The 24,239-nt window shown below is 46.6% G+C and overlaps 1 protein-coding gene across 8 annotated transcripts in view; it reads right to left on the minus strand.

Moving 5' to 3' along the window:
- The window catches only part of zfyve28 (zinc finger, FYVE domain containing 28), a 266,810-nt gene that overhangs the window by 60,817 nt on the left and 181,754 nt on the right, over positions 1-24,239 (minus strand). For 7 of the 8 annotated variants that reach the window (XR_011948985.1, XM_072515681.1, XM_072515678.1 and 4 more), the window contains one exon: positions 23,115-23,219. The exons of the other annotated variant lie outside the window; for it this stretch is intronic. Coding sequence is in view for 6 of the 7 variants with exons in the window: in XM_072515681.1 (XP_072371782.1) it covers positions 23,115-23,219 (105 nt within the window). In the remaining variant the exon portion in view is untranslated. The remainder of the gene's footprint in view (positions 1-23,114; positions 23,220-24,239) is intronic. 8 annotated transcript variants of the gene reach the window in all.

Raw genomic sequence — 24,239 nt, forward strand, 5'->3', positions numbered from 1 at the left:
GTGCAGAAGGAGGCCATTTTGCCCATCTGATCTGCACCGACTCTCTGAAAGAGCACCCTATCGAGGTCTAGCCACCCGGCCTATCCCCACAATCCCACTTAACCTACATATTCCTCAGTTTACAAAATTAAAATAAATTATTTTGGTTTCTGCCCAGAATCCTAGCCACAGTTGGGGTCTGGTCCAGGGTCGGAACACTGTTTGAAATGAGAAAATGCTGGTCTGGCAGCATCTGTAGGGAGAGAAAAGAGCTAACATTTTGAGTCCAGGTGACCCTTTGTCAAAGCTGAAAGACATAGAAAGTGGGAGATATTTAAACTGCAGGGTGGGGGAATGAAAGATAAGTCATAGCCACAGAAACCAAGGTAAAGAGTTCTCATGGCAGTCCCCAGGGAAAATAAAAGATATGAAAGGCCAAACAGCAGAGAAACTAAAATCAGAGGGTAAACTGTGACAGAAGCAGATATGGGGGGGGGGGGGGGGGGGGAAGAAGGGGAAAGCAAAGGGGAGAAAAGGTAAGGAAAGGGGGGAATCGAGGTAGGGTAGACCTAATCATCTGAAGTTGTTGAATTCGATGTTGAGACCGGAAGGCTGTAGCAGCCTAACCGGAAGATGAGATGCTGTTCCTCCAGTTTGCATTGAGCTTCACTGGAACATTTCAGCAGGCCAAGAACAGACAAGTGGGCATGGGAACAGGGTCTTGTGTTAAAATGGCAAGCAACGGGAAGGTCAGGGTCCTGAATGCTGCCAGACCTGAGATTTTCCAGCACTTTCTCTTTTGGTTTCAGATCCCAGCATATGCAGTAATTTGCTTTCATCGTAATAATGTTCTACAGTTTCTGATCTACAAAGAAGTCAAGGGTTATGGGGGTTAAGGCCACAATAAAATTAATCATGATTTTATTGAATGGCGGATCAGCCTAATGCTGCACCTTTTTCTAATGATCTTGATGGCTCAGTTGGACAATGTTTTGAATAGTGCAGCTCCAACTAAATAATACAACGGGGTATCAGTGTCACCCAATGAACTCAGTTTGCTAAGTGCGTATCTGATCCTAATGTTAACTTGTCATAGGGAAGGTGCTCAAGTCTGTTATTGAGGAGGAGGTTATAGCAAGATACTTAGATAATCACCATTTGATCTGGCAGAGTCAACATGGCTTTGTGAAAGAGAAATAGTGTGAACTAATCCGTTGGGAGTTTTTCTAAAGTAACATTTAAAATAGATATGGTGTACTTGGATTTCCAAATTCATTTGATAACGTAGCACATCAAAGGTTACTACACAAGATAACAGAGCACATGGTGCAAAGGGTAACATATTAGCATGGATAAAGGGTTGGCTGGCTAACAGGGAGCACAAGAGCATGAATAAATGGGTCTTTTCCAGATTGGCAAGCTCTAACTATTGGAGTGCTACAGGGATCAATGATGGATCCTCAAACACTTACAATCTGAATCAATGGCTTGGATGAAGAGACCGAATATAGAGTAGCTAAATTTGTCAATGACACCAAGATAGGTAGGAAAGTAAGTTGTCAAGAAGAGCTACAGAGTCTGCAAAGGAATATAGACAAATTAGCTCAGTGACAAATGGAGTATGGCAGATGGGAAAATATGAACTTGCCCACTTTTGGTAGGAAGAATAGAAAGCCGTATACCATTTACATGGACAAAGGTTGCAGACCTTGGTGGTACAGAGGGATCTGGGTGTCCTGGTACATGATTCACAGAAGTCGTTGTGTAGGGACAGCAAGTGATTAGGAAGGCAAATGGAATGCTGGAGTTTATTACAAGAGGAATGGAATAAAAAATTAGAGATGTTTTACTGCAACTGTACAGTAGGGTGTTAGCGAGTCCACATCTGGAGTACGATGTTCAGTTTTGGTCCCCTCATTTAAAATAAAGATCTAGTTGCTTCAGAAGTAGTTCAGTGAAGATTCACTGGATTCATTCCTGGGATGAAGGAATTGTCTTATGAAGAAAGGTTGAACAGGTTAGGCCTATGCACGTTGGAGTTTAGAAGAATGAGAGGTAATCTTATTGAAGCATACAAGGTCCTGAGGGAAATTGCTGAGGTGGATACCTCGAGAGTGTTTCCTTTAGCGGGGAAGACCAAAACTAGGGCACGCGGTTTAAAAATAAGAGGTCTCTCTTTTAAGTCAGAGATGAGGAGAAACCTCTTCTCCCAAAGGGTCGCTGGTGTGCAGAATTCTCCTCCTCAGAAAGTAGATGAGGCTGGATCTGTGAATTTATCAGTTGGACAGATTGTTAAGCAAAAGGGTCAAGGGTTATTGGGGGGGGGGGGGGGGGGGTGCAGAGGGGATTGTGGAGCTGAGATGACAATCAAATCAGCAATGGTCTTATCGAATGGTGGAGCAGGCTCGAAGGGCTAAATTGCCTAATCTTTCTGCTATAATCCCCTGGAGATCAAAGCAATGTGGCCTGAACCAGTCAATTCTCAGCATAGTTGAAAACAAATTGGTATAATATATATATTTTTTTAATTTAGAGCACCCAATTAATTTTTTCCAATTAAGGGGCAATTTAGCATGGTCAATCCACCTACCTTGCACATATTTGGGTTGTGGGGGTGAGACACACGCAAACACGGGGAGAATGTGTAAACTCCATACGGACAGCGAGCCAAGGCCAGGATCGAACCCGGGACCTCGGCATCGTGAGGCGGCAGTGCTAACCAATGCACCATCATGCTGCCCCTTCGTGAAACCACACCTCACATTTTTAAACTTCATTGAAGTGATGTGGAACACGTGCCACCGTGTTCAATCGGTATAATATTTAAATGCTCCTGTTAAAAAGGATGATTGATGAAGCAGTACACATCTTTCCTTTCTCTTCCCATGTCTTGGCAGGTCACAGCACTAATCACCAGCAACTAAATCCCTCACCTTGGATCAGCACAAAACTAATTTGGGAGCAACAACAAGAAAGTTCAAGTAAAATAAAATATTAAAACTATTACACCTCCATTTTGGGACAGTTCATCAAGAAAGGCTACAACAGTATGTAACATTTATTTAGGTCTTGAGTTGTTCAGAGGAATGAGCTTTGGTGGGAAAGAGACTTTAGTGGAGAGGACTAATGTTTTAAAATGGTGAATTATTTGTGGATGGTGATCACAGTTCTTCAGACTGTAACTGTGCCCCTGTTACTGTCAAAGCAAATAGTTTTTTCTCGAAGGTTTACCAGTGATTTTCCTAACTGACCACTAGGAGGCATGAACATCATCTAGGCCTCCCACCTTGCTGAATGGCTCATGAAATAAGTTCAAAGCATGACATTCAGCATGGTTGTCAAAATTTGTGAACTGTACTTCGTATTAAACCAATGACATTCAGGGGAGAGATTTAATAAAAAGGAGCAAAATAAAAACCTACTGACCGGCAGTTTCAGAATTTCTGGATGGCTTTATATGATTTTAAATCAACGTTTTACAACTCTCTCTCAAAGCAATTTGTTTTGTTCAGCACGGTAGCACAGTGGTTAGCTGTTGCTTCACAGCGCCAGGGTTCCAGGTTCGATTCCCGCTTGGGTCATTGTCTGTGCGGAGTCTGCACGTTCTCCCAGTGTCTGCGTGGGTTTCCTCCGGGTGCCCCGGTTTCCTCCCACAGGTCACGAAAGACGTGCTTGTTCGGTCGATTGGACATTCTGAATTCTCCCTCTGTGTACCCGAACAGGCCCCGGAGTGTGGCGACTAGGGGCTTTTCACAGTAACTTCATTGCAGTGTTAATGTAAGCCTACTTGTGACAATAAAGATTATTAGTATTAGTTCAGTTTGATTTTCTGATGTGTACCTTGATTTTGGACCAGCTTCCTCTTGCCCCTTCCTATTTGTGTGGCATATTCTTAAACTATGGCAATACAACTCTGAACATGAAAAGATTAAGCTAACAACTGAACAAAAGGGTTATTGCTGCTTGCCTGGAGCGTTAGCTGCTGAAACAATTTGCATTTGTATGCAACACTTGAATTTCTTGCACCTGTCTCAAATCTCTAATTTAGTTTTGCCTCCAGAAACTGTGAATCAGAGCGTAATAGTTCTAGATCTTGTTGTATTACCTTCGCCAACCTAGTACACACTTATTAACGACCGTATAGCAACTTATTTGAAGGGTTTAAAGAACAAAGAGCAATACAGCACAGGAACAGGCCCTTCTGTCCTCCAAGCTTGTACCGGTCATGATATCACCCTTGGCTAAAACCCTCAGCACTTCCAAGAGCCGAATCCCCTTATACCCTTCCGATCCATGCATTTGTTGAGATGCCTTTTGAACGCCATTAATGTATCTGCTCCCACAACCTCCCCTGGCAACATGTTCCAGGCACTCACCACCCTCGGTGTAAAAAAACCTGCCTTGCACATCTCCTCTAAACTTTGGACCACGGATCTTAAACCTATGCCCCCTAGTGACCGACCCCTCCACATTAGCTATTCTCCAGTCTCCTGTAGCCAATGAGGATACAAAGATGTTAGTCAAGATCCCAGCAATTTCCCCCCTTGCTTCCCTCAGTACATAAGTTACACTTCTGTTCCTCCACTAAAAACATTAATTCTGCAACCTGCATCAATAAATTAAATAACGTACATCTGATATCAATCATTTGCATTGTGGACATGTGTAAATGAATGAATGACGCATTATAGTACAATGCCAACTGACCCCTTCACCCCATTTTCGCAGAACGCTATAATAGGAAACTAATCCCCAAAGTGTTGCACCAGGGGCTGGTTTAGCACAGGGCTAAATCGCTGGCCTTGAAAGCAGACCAAGGCAGGCCAGCAGCACGGTTAAATTCCCGTACCAGCCTCCCCGAACAGGCGCCGGAAAGTGGCGACTAGGGGCTTTTCACAGGAACTTCATATGAAGCCTACTTGTGACAATAAGCGATTTTCATTTCATTTCATTTCAAGATGATTACATTTAGGGATCACATTCATTACACTAATGGAACACAACTCTTTTAGAAGGTGATATGCCAGTTCTGCATTAAGGCTTGTTGTTTTACTTCTGCACTGGACAATTACCACAGACCCAAATCATAGCATTTGACTATTATCATCATCGCAAACTCATATTTCCTCTACTGGAATCAAATCTCTTTCGACTAACATTAAAGTGCTTTAATGAACGGTCCTGTCAAAAATTGCATTAACTGAACTTTGAACCGACGGCCCATGTTTCTGTCTGTGTGGAGTTCGCACATTCTCCCCGTGTCTGCGTAGGTCTCACCCCTACAACCCAAAGATGTGCAGGTTAGGTGGATTGGACAAGCTAAATTGCCCCTTAATTGGAAAAAAAATGAACTGGGTACATTAAATATAAATGTATTAAAAACTGAACTCGTAACCCCTGGTTTAGTTTTTTATTCAATATATTATCACAAGTGGCTAAATGGACCACAGAAAAACTCTTCAAACCCTGAAAAATATACTGTGACAAACCACTAGTAATTTTATTCCGCAGGTTGGAGAGATTGCAATTAAAAATACATGAAACTACTGGTTGTAAATGTAACGAAGAAACGAAATCACCGAGTGACAGGAATTCATAGAATGCCTACAGTGCAGGAGGCCATTGGGCTTATCAAGTCTGCACCGACCCTTCGAAAGGCCACGCTACCTAGGCCCAATCCCCATCCTAACCCTGTAACCTCACCCAACCTTTGGACACTTGGGGGCAATTTAGCACGGCCAATCCACCTCGCCCACACATCCTTGGACTGCGGGAGGATACCAGAGCACCTGGAGGAAACCCACGCAGACACGGGGAGAACGTGCAAACCCCACACAAATATTAACCCGAGGTCGGAATCAAACCCAGGTCCCTCGTGCTGAGGCATCAGTGCTAACCACTGTGCCACCATGCTGCCCAATTTTGGGTGAGGTAGCATAGTAAAAAATTATAGAATATTCCTAAAGTATTGCGGCCTTCCATACTCGTCTCAAAACTGCACCGCATTATGTGCTTTAAAAGCTTGCCAGTGACAAACCAATTACGGTGCAGTAAAGACACCATAGTTGCAGGTGACCATAGACTGTTTTCTCCTTTGAGGGGGGGAGCTGACAGTTTTTAAAAAAAAATCATTTACAGGACGTGGCCATCGTTGATTAGGCCGGCATTTATTGCCCATCCCTAGTTGCCCTTCAGAAGGTGGTAGTGAGTTGCCTTCCTGAATCGCTGCAGGCCTCGAGATACACCCATTGTGCTGTTAGGGAGATGTTGCCCCAGCGACAGTGAAGGGACAGTGATATATTTCCAAGTCAGGGTGTGGAGTGACTTGGAGGGGAACCCAGGTGGTGAATTCCCAGGTATCTGCTGCTCGTCATTCTAGATGGTAGTAGTCGTGGGTTTGGAAGGTATTGTCCAGGGAACCTTGGTGAGTTGCTGCAGTGCATCTTGCAGATGGCACACGGCTGCCACTGTTTGTCGGTGGTGGAGGGTTTGAATGTTTGTGGAAGGGGAAGCAATCAAGCGCACTGCTTTGTCCTGGATGGTGACGAGCTTAGAGTGTTGTTGGAGCTGCACTCATCCAGGGAAGTGGTGAACATTCCATTATACTCCTGACCTGTGCCTTGTAGATGGTGAGCACAGTAAGAAGTCTTACAACACCAGGTTAAAGTCCAACAGGTTTGTTTCAAACACCAGCTTTTGGAGAACTGCTCCTTCCTCAGGTGAATCATTCAGGTGAAGTGTTGTAACACTTCTTACTGTGCTCACCCCGGTCCAACGCCAGCATCTCCAAATCATTGTAGATGGTGGACAGACATGGGGGGGGGGGGGGGGTCAGGAGGTGAGTTACTCGCCGTAGGATTCCTAGCCTTTGACCTGCCCTGGTAGCCACAGTTATTCATATGGCAAGTCCAGTTCAGTTTCTGTCAATGGTAAACCCTAGGATGTCGATTGTAGGGGATTCAGCGATGGTAATGCCATTGAATGTCAAGGGGCGGTGGTTAGATCCTCTCTTGGAGGAGATGGTCATTGCCTGACACGTGTGGCACAAATGTGACTTGCCACTTGTCAGCCCAGCCTGGGTATTGTCCAGGTCTTGTTGCATTTGGACATGGACTGCTTTATTACCCGAGGAGTCGTGAATGGTGCTGAACATTGTAGTCACCCGCAAACATCCCCACTTCTGATCTTATGATAGAAGGAGGTCATTGATGAAGCAGCTGAAGATGGTTGGGCCTCGGACACAACCGAGGAACTCCTGCAGTGATTTAACCCGAGGATCACCACATCCCAGGCAAGGCTGAGAAGGCTTCATGAGTAACCTCAGCCGGTACAGGAATCAAACCCGCGCTGTTGGCCTCCAGCTGTCGAGCCAACTGTGCTAAACTGGCACCGAATCATTTGTAACTGCATGCTCAAAAGAGTTTCACAAGTTTGAAATAAAAGTTTGTCATATTTATAGTATGTTGCAAAATTTAAATTGATAAATCTGGAAGTTGCCAGTGACAAAGAAAGCTGCCAGACTGTAGTTAAAAATTCAACTCCCAACTCTTGTGTGATGTGAGTTACAAACATGTGGCTGACTCAATAATCTCTGAAGTGGCCAAGCCTGCCTGCTTTAAAACCAACTGCTGCGACCAAGGCACCTCATTATGGCCTTCTCAAAAGCAACAAGGGTCGATAATTCTGGCCTTGCAGTGTTGATTACAACTAGAGGACACATGATAAATTTAAAAGAAAGGAACAGAAACTTTATCTGACATGGGGAGTAAGAAAGTTTGTGTTGATTTAGTGGAGAAAGTGGACTGAGGTGAAGATTAAGACATACATACAGTCAACTCCCAGTCCCAGCTCCATCACCCCTTACATACCCCATAATGGGACTGTTTTAAAATTCTGAGAAACAACGAGTGAGACCATCACCTTCCCCTTATTAAAATAAATTTATAGTACCCAATTCTTTTTTTTCCCAATTGAGGGGCAATTTAGCGTGGCCAATCCACCTACCCTGCACATCTTTTTGCGTTGTAGGGGGCGAGACCCAGGCAGACACGAGGAGTGTGCACAAACTCCGCAGGGACAGTGATCTGGGGTCCGGATTGAACCTGGGACCTCAGCAGCAGTGCTAACCACTGCGCCGCCGTGTTGCCCTCGAGACCATCACCGTCTCATAGATAATTAGAAATAGGCAACAAATTGCCATCGCCAGCGAGGCTCACATCACACAAATGTTTACGCTGGAAGACTCAACTAAAGGCTGTCTCGTGTCTCAGGTTCTTCCAAAAAAAACCCCAACAATTTGGAAAGTCTACCATTTGGCAATGGCAGAAGCTGCAGATTTTAATGGCTGCTCCCTATTCTTGCTTCGATGCTCCGAGCAGAAGGAATCCAATCACAACCAAAAATCCAATCATTTTTTTAAAATAAATATTTTATTGAAATTTTTGGTCAACCAACACAGTACATTGTGCATCCTTTACACAACATTATAACAATACAGATAACAATGACCTTTTTTATATAAACAAAAAACAAAAAATAAATAAATATTAAATAACAAAAATGAAAACTAGCCCTAATTGGCAACTGCCTTGTCACAGGCTACAGGCTACACCCCCCCGCCCCGCCCCCCCCCCCCCCCATCCCTCCCCCTCCCCCTCCCCCAAATCCTGGGCTGCGGCTGCCGCCTTCTTTTTTCCCCCATCTATCTTTCCGCAAGATATTCGCCGAACGGTTGCCACCGCCTGGTGAACCCTTGAGCCGACCCCCTTAGGACGAACTTAATCCGCTCTAGCTTTATGAACCCCGCCATGTCATTTATCCAGGTCTCCACCCCCGGGGGCTTGGCTTCTTTCCACATTAGCAATATCCTGCGCCGGGCTACTAGGGACGCAAAGGCCAAAACATCGGCCTCTCTCGCCTCCTGCACGCCCGGCTCTTGTGCAACCCCAAATATAGCCAACCCCCAGCTTGGTTCGACCCGGACTCCTACTACTTTTGAAAGCGCCTTTGTCACCCCCACCCAAAACCCCTGTAGTGCCGGGCATGACCAAAACATATGGGTATGATTCGCTGGGCTTCTCGAGCACCTCGCACACCTAACCTCCACCCCAAAAAATTTACTGAGCCGTGTTCCAGTCATATGTGCCCTGTGTAATACCTTAAACTGAATCAGGCTTAGCCTGGCACACGAGGACGACGAGTTTACCCTGCTTAGGGCATCTGCCCACAGCCCCTCCTCGATCTCCTCCCCTAGCTCTTCTTCCCATTTCCCTTTTAGTTCATCCACCATAGTCTCCCCTTCGTCCCTCATTTCCCTATATATATCCGACACCTTACCATCCCCCACCCATTTCTTTGAGATGACTCTGTCCTGCACCTCTTGTGTCGGGAGCTGCGGGAATTCCCTCACCTGTTGCCTCGCAAAAGCCCTCAATTGCATGTACCTGAATGCATTCCCTTGGGGCAACCCATATTTCTCGGTCAGCGCTCCCAGACTTGCGAACTTCCCATCCACAAATAGATCTTTCAGTGGCGTTATTCCTGCTCTTTGCCACATTCCATATCCCCCATCCATTCCCCCCGGGGCAAACCTATGGTTGTTTCTTATCGGGGACCCCCCCAATGCTCCGGTCTTTCCCCTATGTCGTCTCCACTGTCCCCAAATCTTCAGTGTAGCTACCACCACCGGGCTCATGGTGTAGTTCCTCGGTGAGAACGGCAATGGGGCTGTCACCATAGCCTGCAGGCTGGTCCCCCTACAGGACGCCCTCTCTAATCTCTTCCACGCCGCTCCCTCCTCCTCTCCCATCCACTTACTCACCATTGCAATATTAGCGGCCCAATAGTACTCACTTAGGCTCGGTAGTGCCAGCCCCCCCCTATCCCTACTACGCTGTAAGAATCCCTTCCTCACTCTCTGAGTCTTCCCGGCCCAAACAAAACCCATGATGCTCTTTTCTATCCTTTTAAAAAAAGCCTTCGTGATCACCACCGGGAGGCACTGAAACACAAAGAGGAATCTCGGGAGGACCACCATCTTAACCGCCTGCACCCTCCCTGCCATTGACAGTGCTACCATATCCCATCTCTTGAAATCTTCCTCCATCTGTTCCACCAACCGCGTTAAATTTAGCCTGTGCAATGTGCCCCAATTCTTAGCTATCTGGATCCCCAGGTAACGAAAGTCTCTTGTTACCTTCCTCAACGGTAGGTCTTCTATTTCTCTACTCTGCTCCCCTGGATGCACCACAAACAGCTCACTCTTCCCCATGTTCAATTTATACCCTGAAAAATCCCCAAACTCCCCAAGTATCCGCATTATTTCTGGCATCCCCTCCGCCGGATCCGCCACATATAGTAGCAAATCATCCGCATATAAAGATACCCGGTGTTCTTCTCCTCCCCTAAGTATTCCCCTCCATCTCTTGGAACCCCTCAGAGCTATCGCCAGGGGCTCAATCGCCAGCGCAAACAGTAATGGGGACAGAGGACATCCCTGCCTTGTCCCTCTATGGAGCCGAAAATATGCCGATCCCCGTCCATTCGTGACCACACTCGCCACTGGGGCCCTATACAACAGCTGCACCCATCTAACATACCCCTCTCCAAAACCAAATCTCAACACCTCCCACAAATAATCCCATTCCACTCTATCAAATGCTTTCTCGGCATCCATCGCCACTACTATCTCCGTTTCACCCTCTGGTGGGGCCATCATCATTACCCCTAACAGCCTTTGTATATTCGTGTTCAGCTGTCTCCCCTTCACAAACCCAGTTTGGTCCTCGTGAACCACCCCCGGGACACATTCCTCTATTCTCATTGCCATTACCTTGGCCAGGACCTTGGCATCCACATTTAGGAGGGAAATTGGTCTGTAGGACCCGCATTGTAGCGGGTCCTTTTCCTTCTTTAAGAGAAGCGATATCGTTGCTTCAGACATAGTCGGGGGCAGTTGTCCCCTTTCCTTTGCCTCGTTAAAGGTCCTCGTCAGTACCGGGGCGAGCAAGTCCAAATATTTTCTGTAAAATTCAACTGGGAATCCGTCCGGTCCCGGGGCCTTTCCCGTCTGCATGTTCCTAATTCCTTTCACCACTTCTTCTACCTTGATCTGTGCTCCCAGTCCCACCCTTTCCTGCTCTTTCACCTTGGGAATTTCCTGCCGATCCAAAAAGTCCATCATTCTCTCCCTCCCATCCGGGGGTTGAGCTTCATATAATTTTTTGTAAAATGTCTTGAACACTTCATTCACTCTCTCCGCTCCCCGCTCCATCTCTCCTTCCTCATCCCTCACTCCCCCTATTTCCCTCGCTGCTCCCCTTTTCCTCAATTGGTGTGCCAGCAATCTGCTCGCCTTCTCCCCATATTCATACTGTACACCCTGCGCCTTCCTCCATTGTGCCTCTGCAGTGCCTGTAGTCAGCAAGTCAAATTCCACATGCAGCCTTTGCCTTTCCCTGTACAATCCCTCCTCCGGTGCTTCCGCATATTGTCTGTCCACCCTCAAAAGTTCTTGCAGCAACCGCTCCCGTTCCTTACTCTCCTGCTTCCCTTTATGTGCCCTTATTGATATCAGCTCCCCCCTAACCACCGCCTTCAACGCCTCCCAGACCACTCCCACCTGAACCTCCCCATTGTCATTGAGTTCCAAGTACTTTTCAATACATCCCCTCACCCTTAGGCACACCCCCTCATCCGCCATTAGTCCCATGTCCATTCTCCAGGGTGGGCGCCCTCCTGTTTCCTCCCCTATCTCCAAGTCTACCCAGTGTGGGGCATGATCCGAAATGGCTATAGCCGTATATTCCGTTCCCCTCACCTTCGGGATCAATGCCCTACCCAACACAAAAAAGTCTATGCGCGAATAGACTTTATGGACATAGGACAAAAACGAGAACTCCTTACTCCGAGGTCTACTGAATCTCCACGGGTCCACACCTCCCATCTGCTCCATAAAATCCTTAAGCACCTTGGCTGCTGCCGGCCTCCTACCAGTCCTGGACTTCGACCTATCCAGCCCTGGTTCCAACACCGTGTTAAAGTCTCCCCCCATTATCAGCTTTCCCGTCTCTAGGTCCGGGATGCGTCCTAGCATTCGCCTCATAAAGTTGGCATCATCCCAGTTCGGGGCATACACGTTTACCAAAACCACCATCTCTCCCTGTAATTTGCCACTCACCATCACGTATCTGCCCCCGCTATCCGCCACTATAGTCTTTGCCTCGAACATTACCCGCTTCCCCACTAATATAGCCACCCCCCTGTTTTTCACATCCAGCCCCGAATGGAACACCTGCCCCACCCATCCTTTGCACAGCCTAACCTGGTCTATCAGTTTCAGGTGCGTTTCCTGTAACATAACCACATCTGCTTTAAGTTTCTTAAGGTGTGCGAGTACTCGTGCCCTCTTTATCGGCCCGTTGAGCCCTCTCACGTTCCACGTGATCAGCCGAGTTGGGGGGCTTCCCACCCCCCCCCCCCCCCTTGCCGGTTAGCCATCATCTTTTTCCAGCTTCTCACCCAGTTCCCACGCAGCTGTATCTCCCCCAGACGGTGCCCCCCGCCCATCCTCTCCCGTACCCACTCCCCCCTTTCCCCAGCAGCAGCAACCCAGTAATTCCCCCCTCCCACCCCCCCCGCTAGACCCCCCGCTAGCGTAATTACTCCCCCCATGTTGCTCCCAGAAGTCAGCAAACTCTGGCTGACCTCGGCTTCCCCCCGTGACCACGGCTCGCACCGTGCGACGCCCCCTCCTTCCTGCTTCTCTATTCCCGCCATAATTATCATAGCGCGGGAACCAAGCCCGCGCTTCTCCCTCGGCCCCGCCTCCCATGGCCAACGCCCCATCTCCTCTCCCTCCCCACCTCCCCCCATCACCACCTGTGGGAGAAAGAAAAGTTACCATACCGCAGGATTAGAACATAAAACCCCTCTTCGCCCCCCACATTCGCCCCACCACTTTGTCCAAACGTTCTTTTTCATAATCCACTCATTCCAGTTTTTCTTCTACAATAAAAGTCCATGCTTCATCCGCCGTCTCAAAGTAGTGGTGCCTCCCTTGATATGTGACCCACAGTCTTGCCGGTTGCAGCATTCCAAATTTTATCTTCCTTTTATGAAGCACCGCCTTGGCCCGATTAAAGCTCGCCCTCCTTCTCGCCACCTCCGCACTCCAGTCTTGATAAACGCAGATCACCGCGTTCTCCCATTTACTGCTCCGGGTCTTCTTCGCCCATCTAAGGACCATTTCTCTATCCTTAAAACGGAGGAATCTCACCACTATGGCTCTGGGAGTTTCTCCTGCTCTCGGTCCTCGCGCCATAACTCGGTATGCTCCCTCCACCTCCAACGGACCCGTCGGGGCCTCTGCTCCCATTAACGAGTGCAGCATCGTGCTCACATATGCCCCGACGTCCGCCCCCTCCACACCTTCAGGAAGGCCAAGAATCCTCAGGTTGTTCCTCCTTGCGTTGTTTTCCAGTGCCTCCAACCTCTCCACACATCGTTTCTGATGTGCCTCCTGTATCTCCGACTTCACCACCTGGCCCTGTATATCGTTCTCATTCTCGGCTGCTTTCGCCTTCACGACCCGAAGCTCCTGCTCCTGGGTCTTTTGTTCCTCCTTTAGCCCTTCGATCGCCTGTAGTATCGGGGCCAACAACTCTTTCTTCATTTCCTTTTTTATCTCCTCCACGCAGCATTTCAAGAACTCTTGTTGTTCAGGGCCCCATATGAAACTGCCACCTTCCGACGCCATCTTGGTTTTTGCTTGCCTTCCTTGCCGTTGTTCCAAAGGATCCGCTGCAATCCGGCCACTTTCCTCTCCTTTTTCCATCCGTGTCCAGGGGGAACACCCTTCTGGATTACCGCACGGTGTTTTTAGCCGTTAAAATTGCCGTTGGGGCTCCTATCAAGAGCCCAAAAGTCCGTTCCACCGGGAGCTGCCGAAACGTGCGACTTAGCTGGTCATCGCCGCACCTGGAAGTCCCAAAAATCCAATCATAATACCTGCTCATGGATTAGACGGCACGCAGAGCCTCACCCCAAGAGCAGGTAGGTGCTGAGCCATTTCGGGACTTATTAATGGGAAGTCAAGTTTGGTGCTCCCTGAAATCCCATCAGCTAGCAGTGCTCATAAAAGGTCTCTGCACAGCAGAACATTATTCAGCAGTTTGCAATGGCACAAATTTGTCAGAACTCATGGTATGCATGATGGTGTGATGAAGCAAAAATCAATTCTACTCCCCAAAGTTACTAACATGAGTGAATATCTGAAAACACTCAGGAATTGACTGAAAAGTAGAAAGGAAAAGGAAAAGTTAGGTTCGGAACTCCAGATTGATCTGCTTCCATTTTTGGGAGCATCTAAACGGTAGAAGAGCCACTTTGGGCACTCACTGTCAGCAGCAAAGGTTTTCAGGTCAGCTTTACCATAATCAGATGTACAGTAATGCTTCTTTTTCTGTGTTTCAATGTCATTTAATCTATGAATGAGCAGATTTTTCTTTATTCCCCGCACAAGTCATCCTCCGATTTAATCGGTTGATACCGATTTGAAATTGATTATGGATAGTTAAATGTTGTACATCATTAACCACTGGAACCTAGGATAAAAGTGGCCCATTCTTCATGGGCAGAGCCTTATGCATTACCCCAGAAATTCTAACTATATTCAACGTCAAAATGGTGATTGGCATAGCAGGCCTTTAATTGTCCCTCAGAATGGCTATGTAGGATATTGAAAAACATGCACACAGCTACACTCAAGAAATGTTGCCACTTTATTGCAGGCAGAGAAACAGCAATGTTAGGGGTTTTCTATTGGCCTCCGAAAAGTTCCAGAGATGTAGAGGAGAGGATTGCAAAGATGATTCAGGATAGGAGCGAAAGCAACAGGGTAGTTGTTATGGGGGACTTTAACTTTCCAAATATTGACTGGAAACGTTATAGTTAGAGTACATTAGATGGGTCCGTTTTTGTCCAATGCGTGCAGGAGGATTTCCTGACACATTATGTAGATAGGCCAACGGGAGGCGAGGCCATATTGGATTTGGTACTGGGTAATGAACCAGGACAGGTGTTAGATTTGGAGGTAGGTGAGCACTTTGGTGATAGTGACCACAATTCGATTACGTTTACTTTAGTGATGGAAAGGGATAGGTATATATCGCAGGGCAAGAGTTATATCTGGGGGAAAGGCAATTATGATGCGATGAGGCAAGACTTAGGATATATCGGATGGAGAGGAAAACTGCAGGGATGGGCACAATGGAAATGTGGAGCTTGTTCAAGGAACAGCTACTGCGTGTCCTTGATAAGTATGTACCTGTCAGGCAGGGAGGAAGTGGTCGAGTGAGGGAAGCGTGGTTTACTAAAGTAGTCGAAACACTTGCCAAGATGAAGAAGGAGACTTATGTAAAGATGAGACATGAAGGTTCAGTTAGGGCGCTCGAGAGTTACAAGTTAGCTAGGAAGGATCTAAAGAGAGAGCTAAGAAGAGCCAGGAGGGGACATGAGAAGTCTTTGGCAGGTGGAATCAAGGATAAGCCTAAAGCTTTCTATAGATATGTCAGGAATAAAAGAATGACTAGGGTAAGAGTAGGGCCAGTCAAGGACAGTAGTGGGAAGTTGTGCTTGGAGTCCGAGGAGATAGGAGGTGCTAAATGAATATTTATCGCCAGTATTCACATAGGAAAAAGACAATGTTGTCGAGGAGAATACGGAGATTCAGGCTACTAGACTAGAAGGGCTTGAGGTTCATAAGGAGGAGGCGTTAGCAATTCTGGAAAGTGAGAAAATAGATAAGTCACCTGGGCCGGATGGGATTTATCCTAGGATTCTCTGGGAAGCTAGGGAGGAGATTGCTGAGCCTTTGGCCTTGATCTTTAAGTCATCTTTCTCTACAGGAATAGTGCCAGAAGACTGGAGGATAGCAAATGTTGTCCCCTTGTTCAAGAAGGGGAGTAGAGATAACCCCGGTAACTATAAACCAGTGAGCCTTACTTCTGTTGTGGGACAAATCTTGGAAAGGTTTATAAGAGATAGGATGTATAATCATCTGGAAAGGAATAATTTGATTAGAGATAGACAATGCGGTTTTGTGAAGGGTAGGTCGTGCCTCACAAACCTTATTGAGTTCTTTGAGAAGGTGACCAAACAGGTGGATGAGGGTAAAGCAGTTGATGTGGTGTATATGGATTTCAGTAAAGCGTTTGATAAGGTTCCGCATGGTAGGCTACTGCAGAAAATACGGAGGCATGGGATTCAGGGTGATTTAGCAGTTTGGATCAGAAATTGGCTAGCTGGAAGAAGACAAAGGGTGGTGGTTGATGGGAAATGTTCAGACTGGAGTCCAGTTACTAGTGGTGTACCACAAGGATCTGTTTTGGGGCCACTGCTGTTTGTCATTTTTATAAATGACCTGGAGGAGGGCGTAGAAGGATGGGTGAGTAAATTTGCAGATGACAGTAAAGTCGGTGGAGTTGTGGACAGTGCGGAAGGATGTTACAAGTTACAGAGGGACATAGATAAGCTGCAGCGCTGGGCTGAGAGGTGGCAAATGGAGTTTAATGCAGAAAAGTGTGAGGTGATTCATTTTGGAAGGAATAACAGGAAGACAGAGTACTGGGCTAATGGTAAGATTCTTGGCAGTGTAGATGAGCAGAGAGATCTCGGTGTCCATGTACATAGATCCCTGAAAGTTGCCACCCAGGTTGAGAGGGTTGTTAAGAAGGCGTACGGTGTGTTAGCTTTTATTGGTAGAGGGATTGAGTTTAGGAGCCATGAGGTCATGTTGCAGTTGTACAACACTCTGGTGCGGCCGCATTTGGAGTATTGTGCGCGATTCTGGTCGCCACATTATAGGAAGGATGTGGAAGCATTGGAAAGGGTGCAGAGGAGATTTACCAGAATGTTGCCTGGTATGGAGGGAAGATCTTATGAGGAAAGGCTGAGGGACGTGAGGCTGTTTTCGTTAGAGAGAAGAAGGTTAAGAGGTGACTTAATTGAGGCATACAAGATGATCAAAGGATGGGATAAGGTGGACAGTGAGAGCCTTTTTCCTCGAATGGTGATGTCTAGCACGAGGGGACATACCTTTAAATTGAGGGGAGATAGATATAAGACAGATGTCAGAGGTAGGTTCTTTACTCAGAGAGTAATAAGGGTGTGGATTGCCCTGCCTGCAACAGTAGTGGACTCGCCAACACGAAGGACATTCAAATGGTCATTGGAAGACATATGGACGATAAGGGAATAGTGTAGCTGGGCTTTAGTGGTTTCACAGGTCGGCGCAACATCGAGGGCCGAAGGGCCTGTACTGCGCTGTAATGTTCTATGTTCTATTTGTTTCTCTGTTACATGGTAATTGGGAGCACTGTCAACACTGAGCTCAAATATGGAAAAATGGTCCAAATTCTTAGCACAGAATAGCACAAATTTTTTAAAAAAGGGACAGAAATAAAAGAATGCAGCGTGTCATTTACGGGCATTATATAATATTTATTATTTTATATCTATCGGCAAGAAGAATATGAGTGACAAAGCCAAAATAGAGTGCACAGTTTTGATCAATGGTCTGAGCTGACATTGAACCAAGAGCAAACAAATTACATTTTCCTCAATCTTGCTGAAAAGTGAAACTAAAATTAATAAATCACATTTCCCCCCTTCATCCTCTGGAAACAGTTCAACTGGACGCATAAATTATTCTAAGAGAGGCCACTACAGACTTATATCAATGGGCAAATGTCAGAAGGGTGAAACAGATATTTTGCATCAGTCCTTACAGTGGAAGATACTTTGAACATCCCATTAATACTAAAGTATTCGGGGGAGAAATTAAATACCATCACCAAAGAAGTAGTATTTGACAAACTAATGGGACTCATGGCAGGTAACTTCCCTGGCCCTGATGGCTTGCATCCTAGGATCCCAAAAGAAGTAGACACAGTGATAGTGGATGCATTGCTGATAATTTTCCAAAAATCCTTGGATTCTTGGATTGGAAAACTGCTAATGTGACAACCCGATTCAAAAAAGATGGGAGGCAAAAAGCTGGCACTTATCGGTCGATTAGCCTAATATCTACTGTTGAAAAAATGTTGGAATCAATCATTAAGGAAGTAATAGCAGCACATTTGGAAAAGCAAGTCCCAACCAGAGTGGGTAGAGGGGAACCGGAAGGTGTCTTGTATTTGGAATTTCAGAAGCTGTTCAACAAGGTACCTCACAAAAGGTTAAGTTACAAGATAAGAGCCCATGGAGTTGGAGGTGGTACATTGGCATGGATAGAAAATTAGCTAATGGGCAGGAAACTGCAAGTGGGGATAAGGGGTTCTTTTTCAGGTTGGTGACCTGTAACCAGTGGGGTTCCACAGGGATCAGTGCTGGGACTGCAACTGTTTACAATGTATATTAATGACTTCGAGGAAGGAAGCAAATGTATTGTAGCCAAATTTGTAGACACAAAAATAGGTGGAAAGGCAATTTGAGAAGGATACAGACAGTTTGCAGAGAGATGTTGATAGGTTAAAAATGTGGGCAAAAAGTTGGCAAATAAATAATGTGGTAAAATGGGAAGTTGTTCCTTTTGGAAGGGAGAACGAAAGAACAGCATTATTTATATGGAGAAAAAGTGTTGAAAGTTGCAACCCAAAGGGACTTGGGGGTACCTGTGCACGAAACACAGAAGGCTAGCACACAGGTGCAGCAGGCAATCAGGAAGGCTAATCAAATCTTAGCCATTATTTCAAAGGGGTTGGAGTATAAGAGTAGGGAAGTCTTGCTGCAACTGTACAAGGAACTGGTGGGATCACATTTGGAGTACTGTGAGCAGTTTGGTTCCCTCAGAATCATAGAATGCCTACAGTGCAGGAGGTAGCCATTTGCCTATTGAGTTTGCGTCAAACCTCGAAAAGAGCACCCTACCTAGGCCCATTCCCTGCCCTATCCCTGTAACCCCATAACCCTACTTAAATTGTCTCCCTACTTTTCAAAAGTTATCATGGCCGTTCCACCTACCCTGCATATCTTTGGACTGTGGGAGGAAATCAGAGCAGCCAAAGAACAAAGAAAAGTACAGCACAGGAACAGGCCCTTCGGCCCTCCAAGCCTGCGCCGACCATGCTGCCCATCTAAACTAAAATCTTCAACACTTACGGGGTCTGTATCCCTCTATTCCCATCCTTTAAATTTTTTTAAATTTTTTTTCATTTAAAGTTTTGCAAAGTTTTTCATAATAAATAGTAATAATCCTAACACAGCAAAATAGAGTGAACATTAACATAGTGCAAAAAGAGAATATACAATAGCAATTGACTAGACGTGGCCCCATGCGCCTCAGTCTTCCCACACCCTCCCAACGGAGCACTCGCCCCCACTCCCCTATGGGTCGCTGCTGCTGCTGACGTTTTAATTTTCCCTGAGAAGCCATCGGACGATATTACGCCCCAGCTCAACAGCAGCAGCTTTGTACACTTGTCAAAATTATTTACACACATAAGTAGGCATCTGTTCGTGGTGTTGTCGTCCCTTGCTTCTCGCTGCCGTTGTCGTCTCGTTCCGCTTCTGCGGCTCTCCCGTCTTCCCCATTCCTGTGGACGTTAAGATTGTTAACGTATCCCTGCCTCCCCCCTCCCTGGCTCTCCTCTGTTGTATCGTCTCTTCCCTCTACTACCCCCCTCCCCCCCCCCCGCTGGCTCGCCTTTCCTTCCTCTTAGATTTAGCTGCCCCCCCCCCGCCCCCCCTTCCCGGTCTATCTCTCCCTCTCATGCTTTGGCTACTCTCCCCTGTTTCTTGGCTACCTGGCTATTCTTCTGCTTGTTTGTTGGCCACAAATTGGGTGAATGGCTCGCACGTTCCGTGGAAGCCGTCGTCTGACCCTCGGATGGCGAGAGGTTGAACAGCCAGTCTGCAGCTTTGAGTGGTGCTGCTGACCGCCAGCCGAACAGGATTCTACGGCGGGCGATCAGGGAGGCAAAGGCAAGGGCATCCGCCCTCCTCCCCAGGATTAGACCCCAACCACCTTGGACATTGCCTCGAAGAAGGCTGTCCAGTACTCCACAAGTCTGGGGCAGGACCAGAACATGTGGACGTGGTTGGCTGGGCCTCCTTGGCACCGCTCACATCTGTCCTCCACCTCCGGGAAGAACCTACTCATCGGGTTCTTGTTAATAGGGCTCAATGTACCACTTTTAGTTGCCTCAGGCCGAGCCTTGCGCACGTGGAGGTGGAGTTGACCTTATGCAGTGCTTCGCTCCAGAGTCCTCACCCTATTTCGATCCCCAGGTCCTTCTCCCACTTCATTCTTGTTGCATCCAATCCGGTGTCGGCCCCTTCTACCAGTCGGTCGTCCATGTCACTACAGTTTCCTTTATCTAGTATGCTTGCATCCAGTAACTCTTCCAGTAGTGTCTGTCATGGTGGTTGTGGGTATGTCCCAGTCTCCTTTCGTAGGAAGTTTTTTTTAGTTGCAGGTACCTTGGCTCGTTCCCCCTGGCTAGCTGGAATTTCTCTGTCAGTTCGCCCAGTGTTGCGATCCTGCCGTCCCTGACTGTCAGTGTCCTCTGTCCTGTCACCCTCTATTCCCATCCTATTCATGTATTTGTCAAGATGCCCCTTAAACGTCACTATCGTCCCTGCTTCCACCACCTCCTCCGGCAGCGAGTTCCAGGCACCAACTACCCTCGGTGTAAAAAAAACTTACATCGTACATCTCCTCTAGACCTTGTCCCTCGCACCTTAAACCTATGCTCCCTAGTAATTGACCCCTCTACCCTGGGAAAAAGTCTCTGACTATCCACTCTGTCTATGCCCCTCATAATTTTGTAGACCTCTATTAGGTTGCCCCTCAAGCTCCTTCGTTCCAGTGAGAACAAACCAAGTTTATTCAACCACTCTTCATAGCTAATGCTTTTGAAAGCAGGCAACATCCTGGTAAATCTCTTCTGCACCCTCTCTAAAGCCTCCACATCCTTCTGGTAGTGTGGCGACCAGAATTGAACACTATACCCCAAGTGTGGCCTAACTAAGGTTCTATACAGTTGCAACATGACTTGCCAATTTTTATACTCAATGCTCCGGCCAATGAAGGCAAGCATGCCGTATGCCTTCTTGACTACCTTCTCCACCTGTGTTGCCCCTTTCAGTGACCTGTGGACCTGTACTCCAAGATCTCTCTGACTGCCGACACTCGAGGAACCCGGAGGAAACCCACGCAGATGTGGGGAGAATGTTCAATATTTCCTTATTTCAGGAAAGATATTATTTCATTAGGGGAAGTTCATAGGTTCCCAAAGATGATCCCCGGTATGGATGCATTTTCTTATGAGCAAGGAAGGGCAGCACAGTAGCACAGTGGGTAGCTCTGTTGCGTCACAGCTCCAGGGTCCCAGGTTTGATTTTGAGTCAGTCTGTGTGGAGTCTGCACGTTCTCCTAGTGTCCGCGTGGGTTTCCTCCGGGTGCTCCGGTTTCCTCCCACAAGTCCCGAAAGACGCGGTTAGGTAATTTGGACAACTGAATTTGCCCTCCCTGTACTCCGTCGGAGTGTGGCGACTAGGGGCTTTTCACAGTAACTTTATTGCAGTTTTAATGTAAGCCTACTTGTGACAATAAAGATTAGTATTATTATTAAATCGGTTGGAAATCTACTCATTGGAATTTAGAAGAATGAGAGGTGATCTCATTGAAACATAGAGGATTTTTAAGGGGTTCAACAGGGTAAATGCTGAGGATGTTTCCCCTCCAAAGGACATGGTCTCAGAATAAAGGGGTGCTCATTTAAGACTGATGAGAAGGAATTTCTTCTCATAGAGGGTTGAGAATCTTTGGAACTTTTTGACACTGCGCGTTGTGGAGCCAGAGTCCTTGTGTATAGTTAAGGCTGAGATAGACAGATTCTTGATCAGTAATGAAATAGTGTTACGGGAATAGGGCAAGAAAGTGAACATGAGGAATTTCAGATCAACCATGATCCTATTGAATGGGACCGAAAGGCCTAATCTGTTGCTATTTCTAATGGCCTTAAAGCATCTGTTTACCACATACTCAGGGTTTGTTCGATGACGTGTGGCAAGCTTGGTGCCAATTTTAAATGGACTTTGCGTAGTTATAGGCTAAAACCATTGGGTGCCAGATCAGAATTGAATTAAACAAACAATGGGTTCAGAGTGGCTAGCACAGCCTACTCAAATCCAATTTTCACTTGGTGCTATTACTTTAGCTTGGGAGGCATGGTGACAGTGGTTAGCACTGCTGCCTCTCAGCGCCAAGTTAGATTCTGGCCTTGGGTGACTGTGTGTGCAGTTTGCACAGTCCCCCAGTGTATGCTTGGGTTTCCTCCGGCTGCTCCAGTTTCCTCCCACAGTCCAAAGTTGTGCAGGTTATGTGGATTGGCCTTTATCCATACGCTGGGGATAGGGCAGGGACCTAGGTAGAGTGCTCTTTCGGAGGGTCAGTCCAAATGGCCTCCTTCTGCACATTCTATAATCTGGTTTCGGAAACAAAATATATTGTACAGCAAATCAAAGGATAGATTAAATTTACAAAACCTTCATTCATGACAAGAAAGCGGTATTCTCATCTCAGATGATGGAAAACATCAGGTGTGAGAAAACCTTTTTGTAGATATAGTTAATATGGAATCAATTCTAAGCTGGCCAGTGCCACGGAGCAACTCAGCATTTCAACAGCGGTATTTAAATAAATGAGGAAATCTTCCCCCCCCCCCTCTTCCCTCACACTGCCTCCCATTAGGGAACAGGTACAGGTTAACCCCATTTGCTAGCTTCCACCAGCAGGTGACACTGCTAATTTCAGCGTCAGATGTCAAAAGGATTGCCCTTCGACACTGCTCAACATAAAAGGCAAACAAGGACAGAGCAATAACAACATTGTCAGACAAATTATGTAACTCACTATAATATTAACACTTTATCTGGTGGAAAAAGTAATAAAAAGAAACCCAAGTTTTGATTAAAGACCTGGACTTGTATTCTTCTAACAACAGCAAGGATACATGCAGTGTGCGAACCCGCCCACACTGAAGATGCTTCCAGTAGCAGCGAATGAAGATTAACACAAGCGTACAGTTCACTTTACTCACAGCTGCAGGTACCTTTGCCTCAAATGTCATTACCTTGGAGTATATGTGCTGGAAAGACTACAGGTCGTGACCGAAACACTTTCACAGTCACTGCTGGATATGGAGCTGATGGGAGAATCTTGGGTAGGATCTTGAGAACTGGAACCACATTAATGAAAACACAAGGAAAGTAAACTTAGAAAGCAACATTGTACAAGTAAAGCAAGACCCTAACCAAAAAAAAACCCACAGGCACTGTGCGAAGAACGCAAATGAAACAAAAATCTCGGCGAAGAAATCAACACAACTTCACACTGCAAGGTGAACAGTGCGAGCCAGCAGAGGGGACAGTTTTACTTGTCAGCTGCAGTGGGAGGAAAGAGTGTTCGAATCGCTCTTCCAGATTGAAAGAAGAGAAATCTATTAACCCGAGTGAATGACTGGCCCTGAAATGAGAAGTCGCAAACAGAACAAAAAGATCTCAAATTGCTGCAGTTCCTGCCTCCTTCCTGGAGAATGACGGGTTACGGGCGGCACGCTGGCACAGTGGTTAGCACTGCTGTCTCACGGCACCGAGGACCCGGGTTCGATCCTGGCCCCTGGTCACTGTCCGTGTGGAGTTTGCACCTTCTCCCCATGTCTGCGTGGGTCTCACCCCCGCAACCCAAAGATGTGCAGGGTAGGTGGATCGGCCACGCTGAATTGCCCCTTCATTGGAAATAAGAATTGGGTACTCTAAATTTATAAAAATACACAGAATGGCAGGTTATTTCAACAGTCTACTTCAGCTGTCTGCAGAAACCCTCACTCAGCTGCACTTGCGTGTGAAACCTACTGAAGAAATGTTTGGCTGAAAATAGTGACAGTTAGCAATTCACAGATTTGAGCTGATTAAACAGAATGTTAAAGTCAAATATACACAAGTAATGAGGCAATGGCGGTTCCAGAGCTTCATGATTCGGCTTCTGCCTCCTTTCCCCTACCCCCCCATCGCCTTAGTGAACATTTTATTTCCCAGGAGAGGCAAAAAAGCTGGAAACTACTCCAGGATCAATAATGGAAAAGCACGAGAAAGTTCTTCACTGACCCCTTAGATGATCAAAGACAAGACATTTACCTTCTATATGGTAAAGCTGTTATATTTTAAGTGCATGCAAACCAATATACTTAATCATACCT

The sequence above is a fragment of the Scyliorhinus torazame genome, chromosome 9 (assembly GCF_047496885.1).
Source record: "Scyliorhinus torazame isolate Kashiwa2021f chromosome 9, sScyTor2.1, whole genome shotgun sequence".
NCBI lineage: Eukaryota > Metazoa > Chordata > Chondrichthyes > Carcharhiniformes > Scyliorhinidae > Scyliorhinus > Scyliorhinus torazame.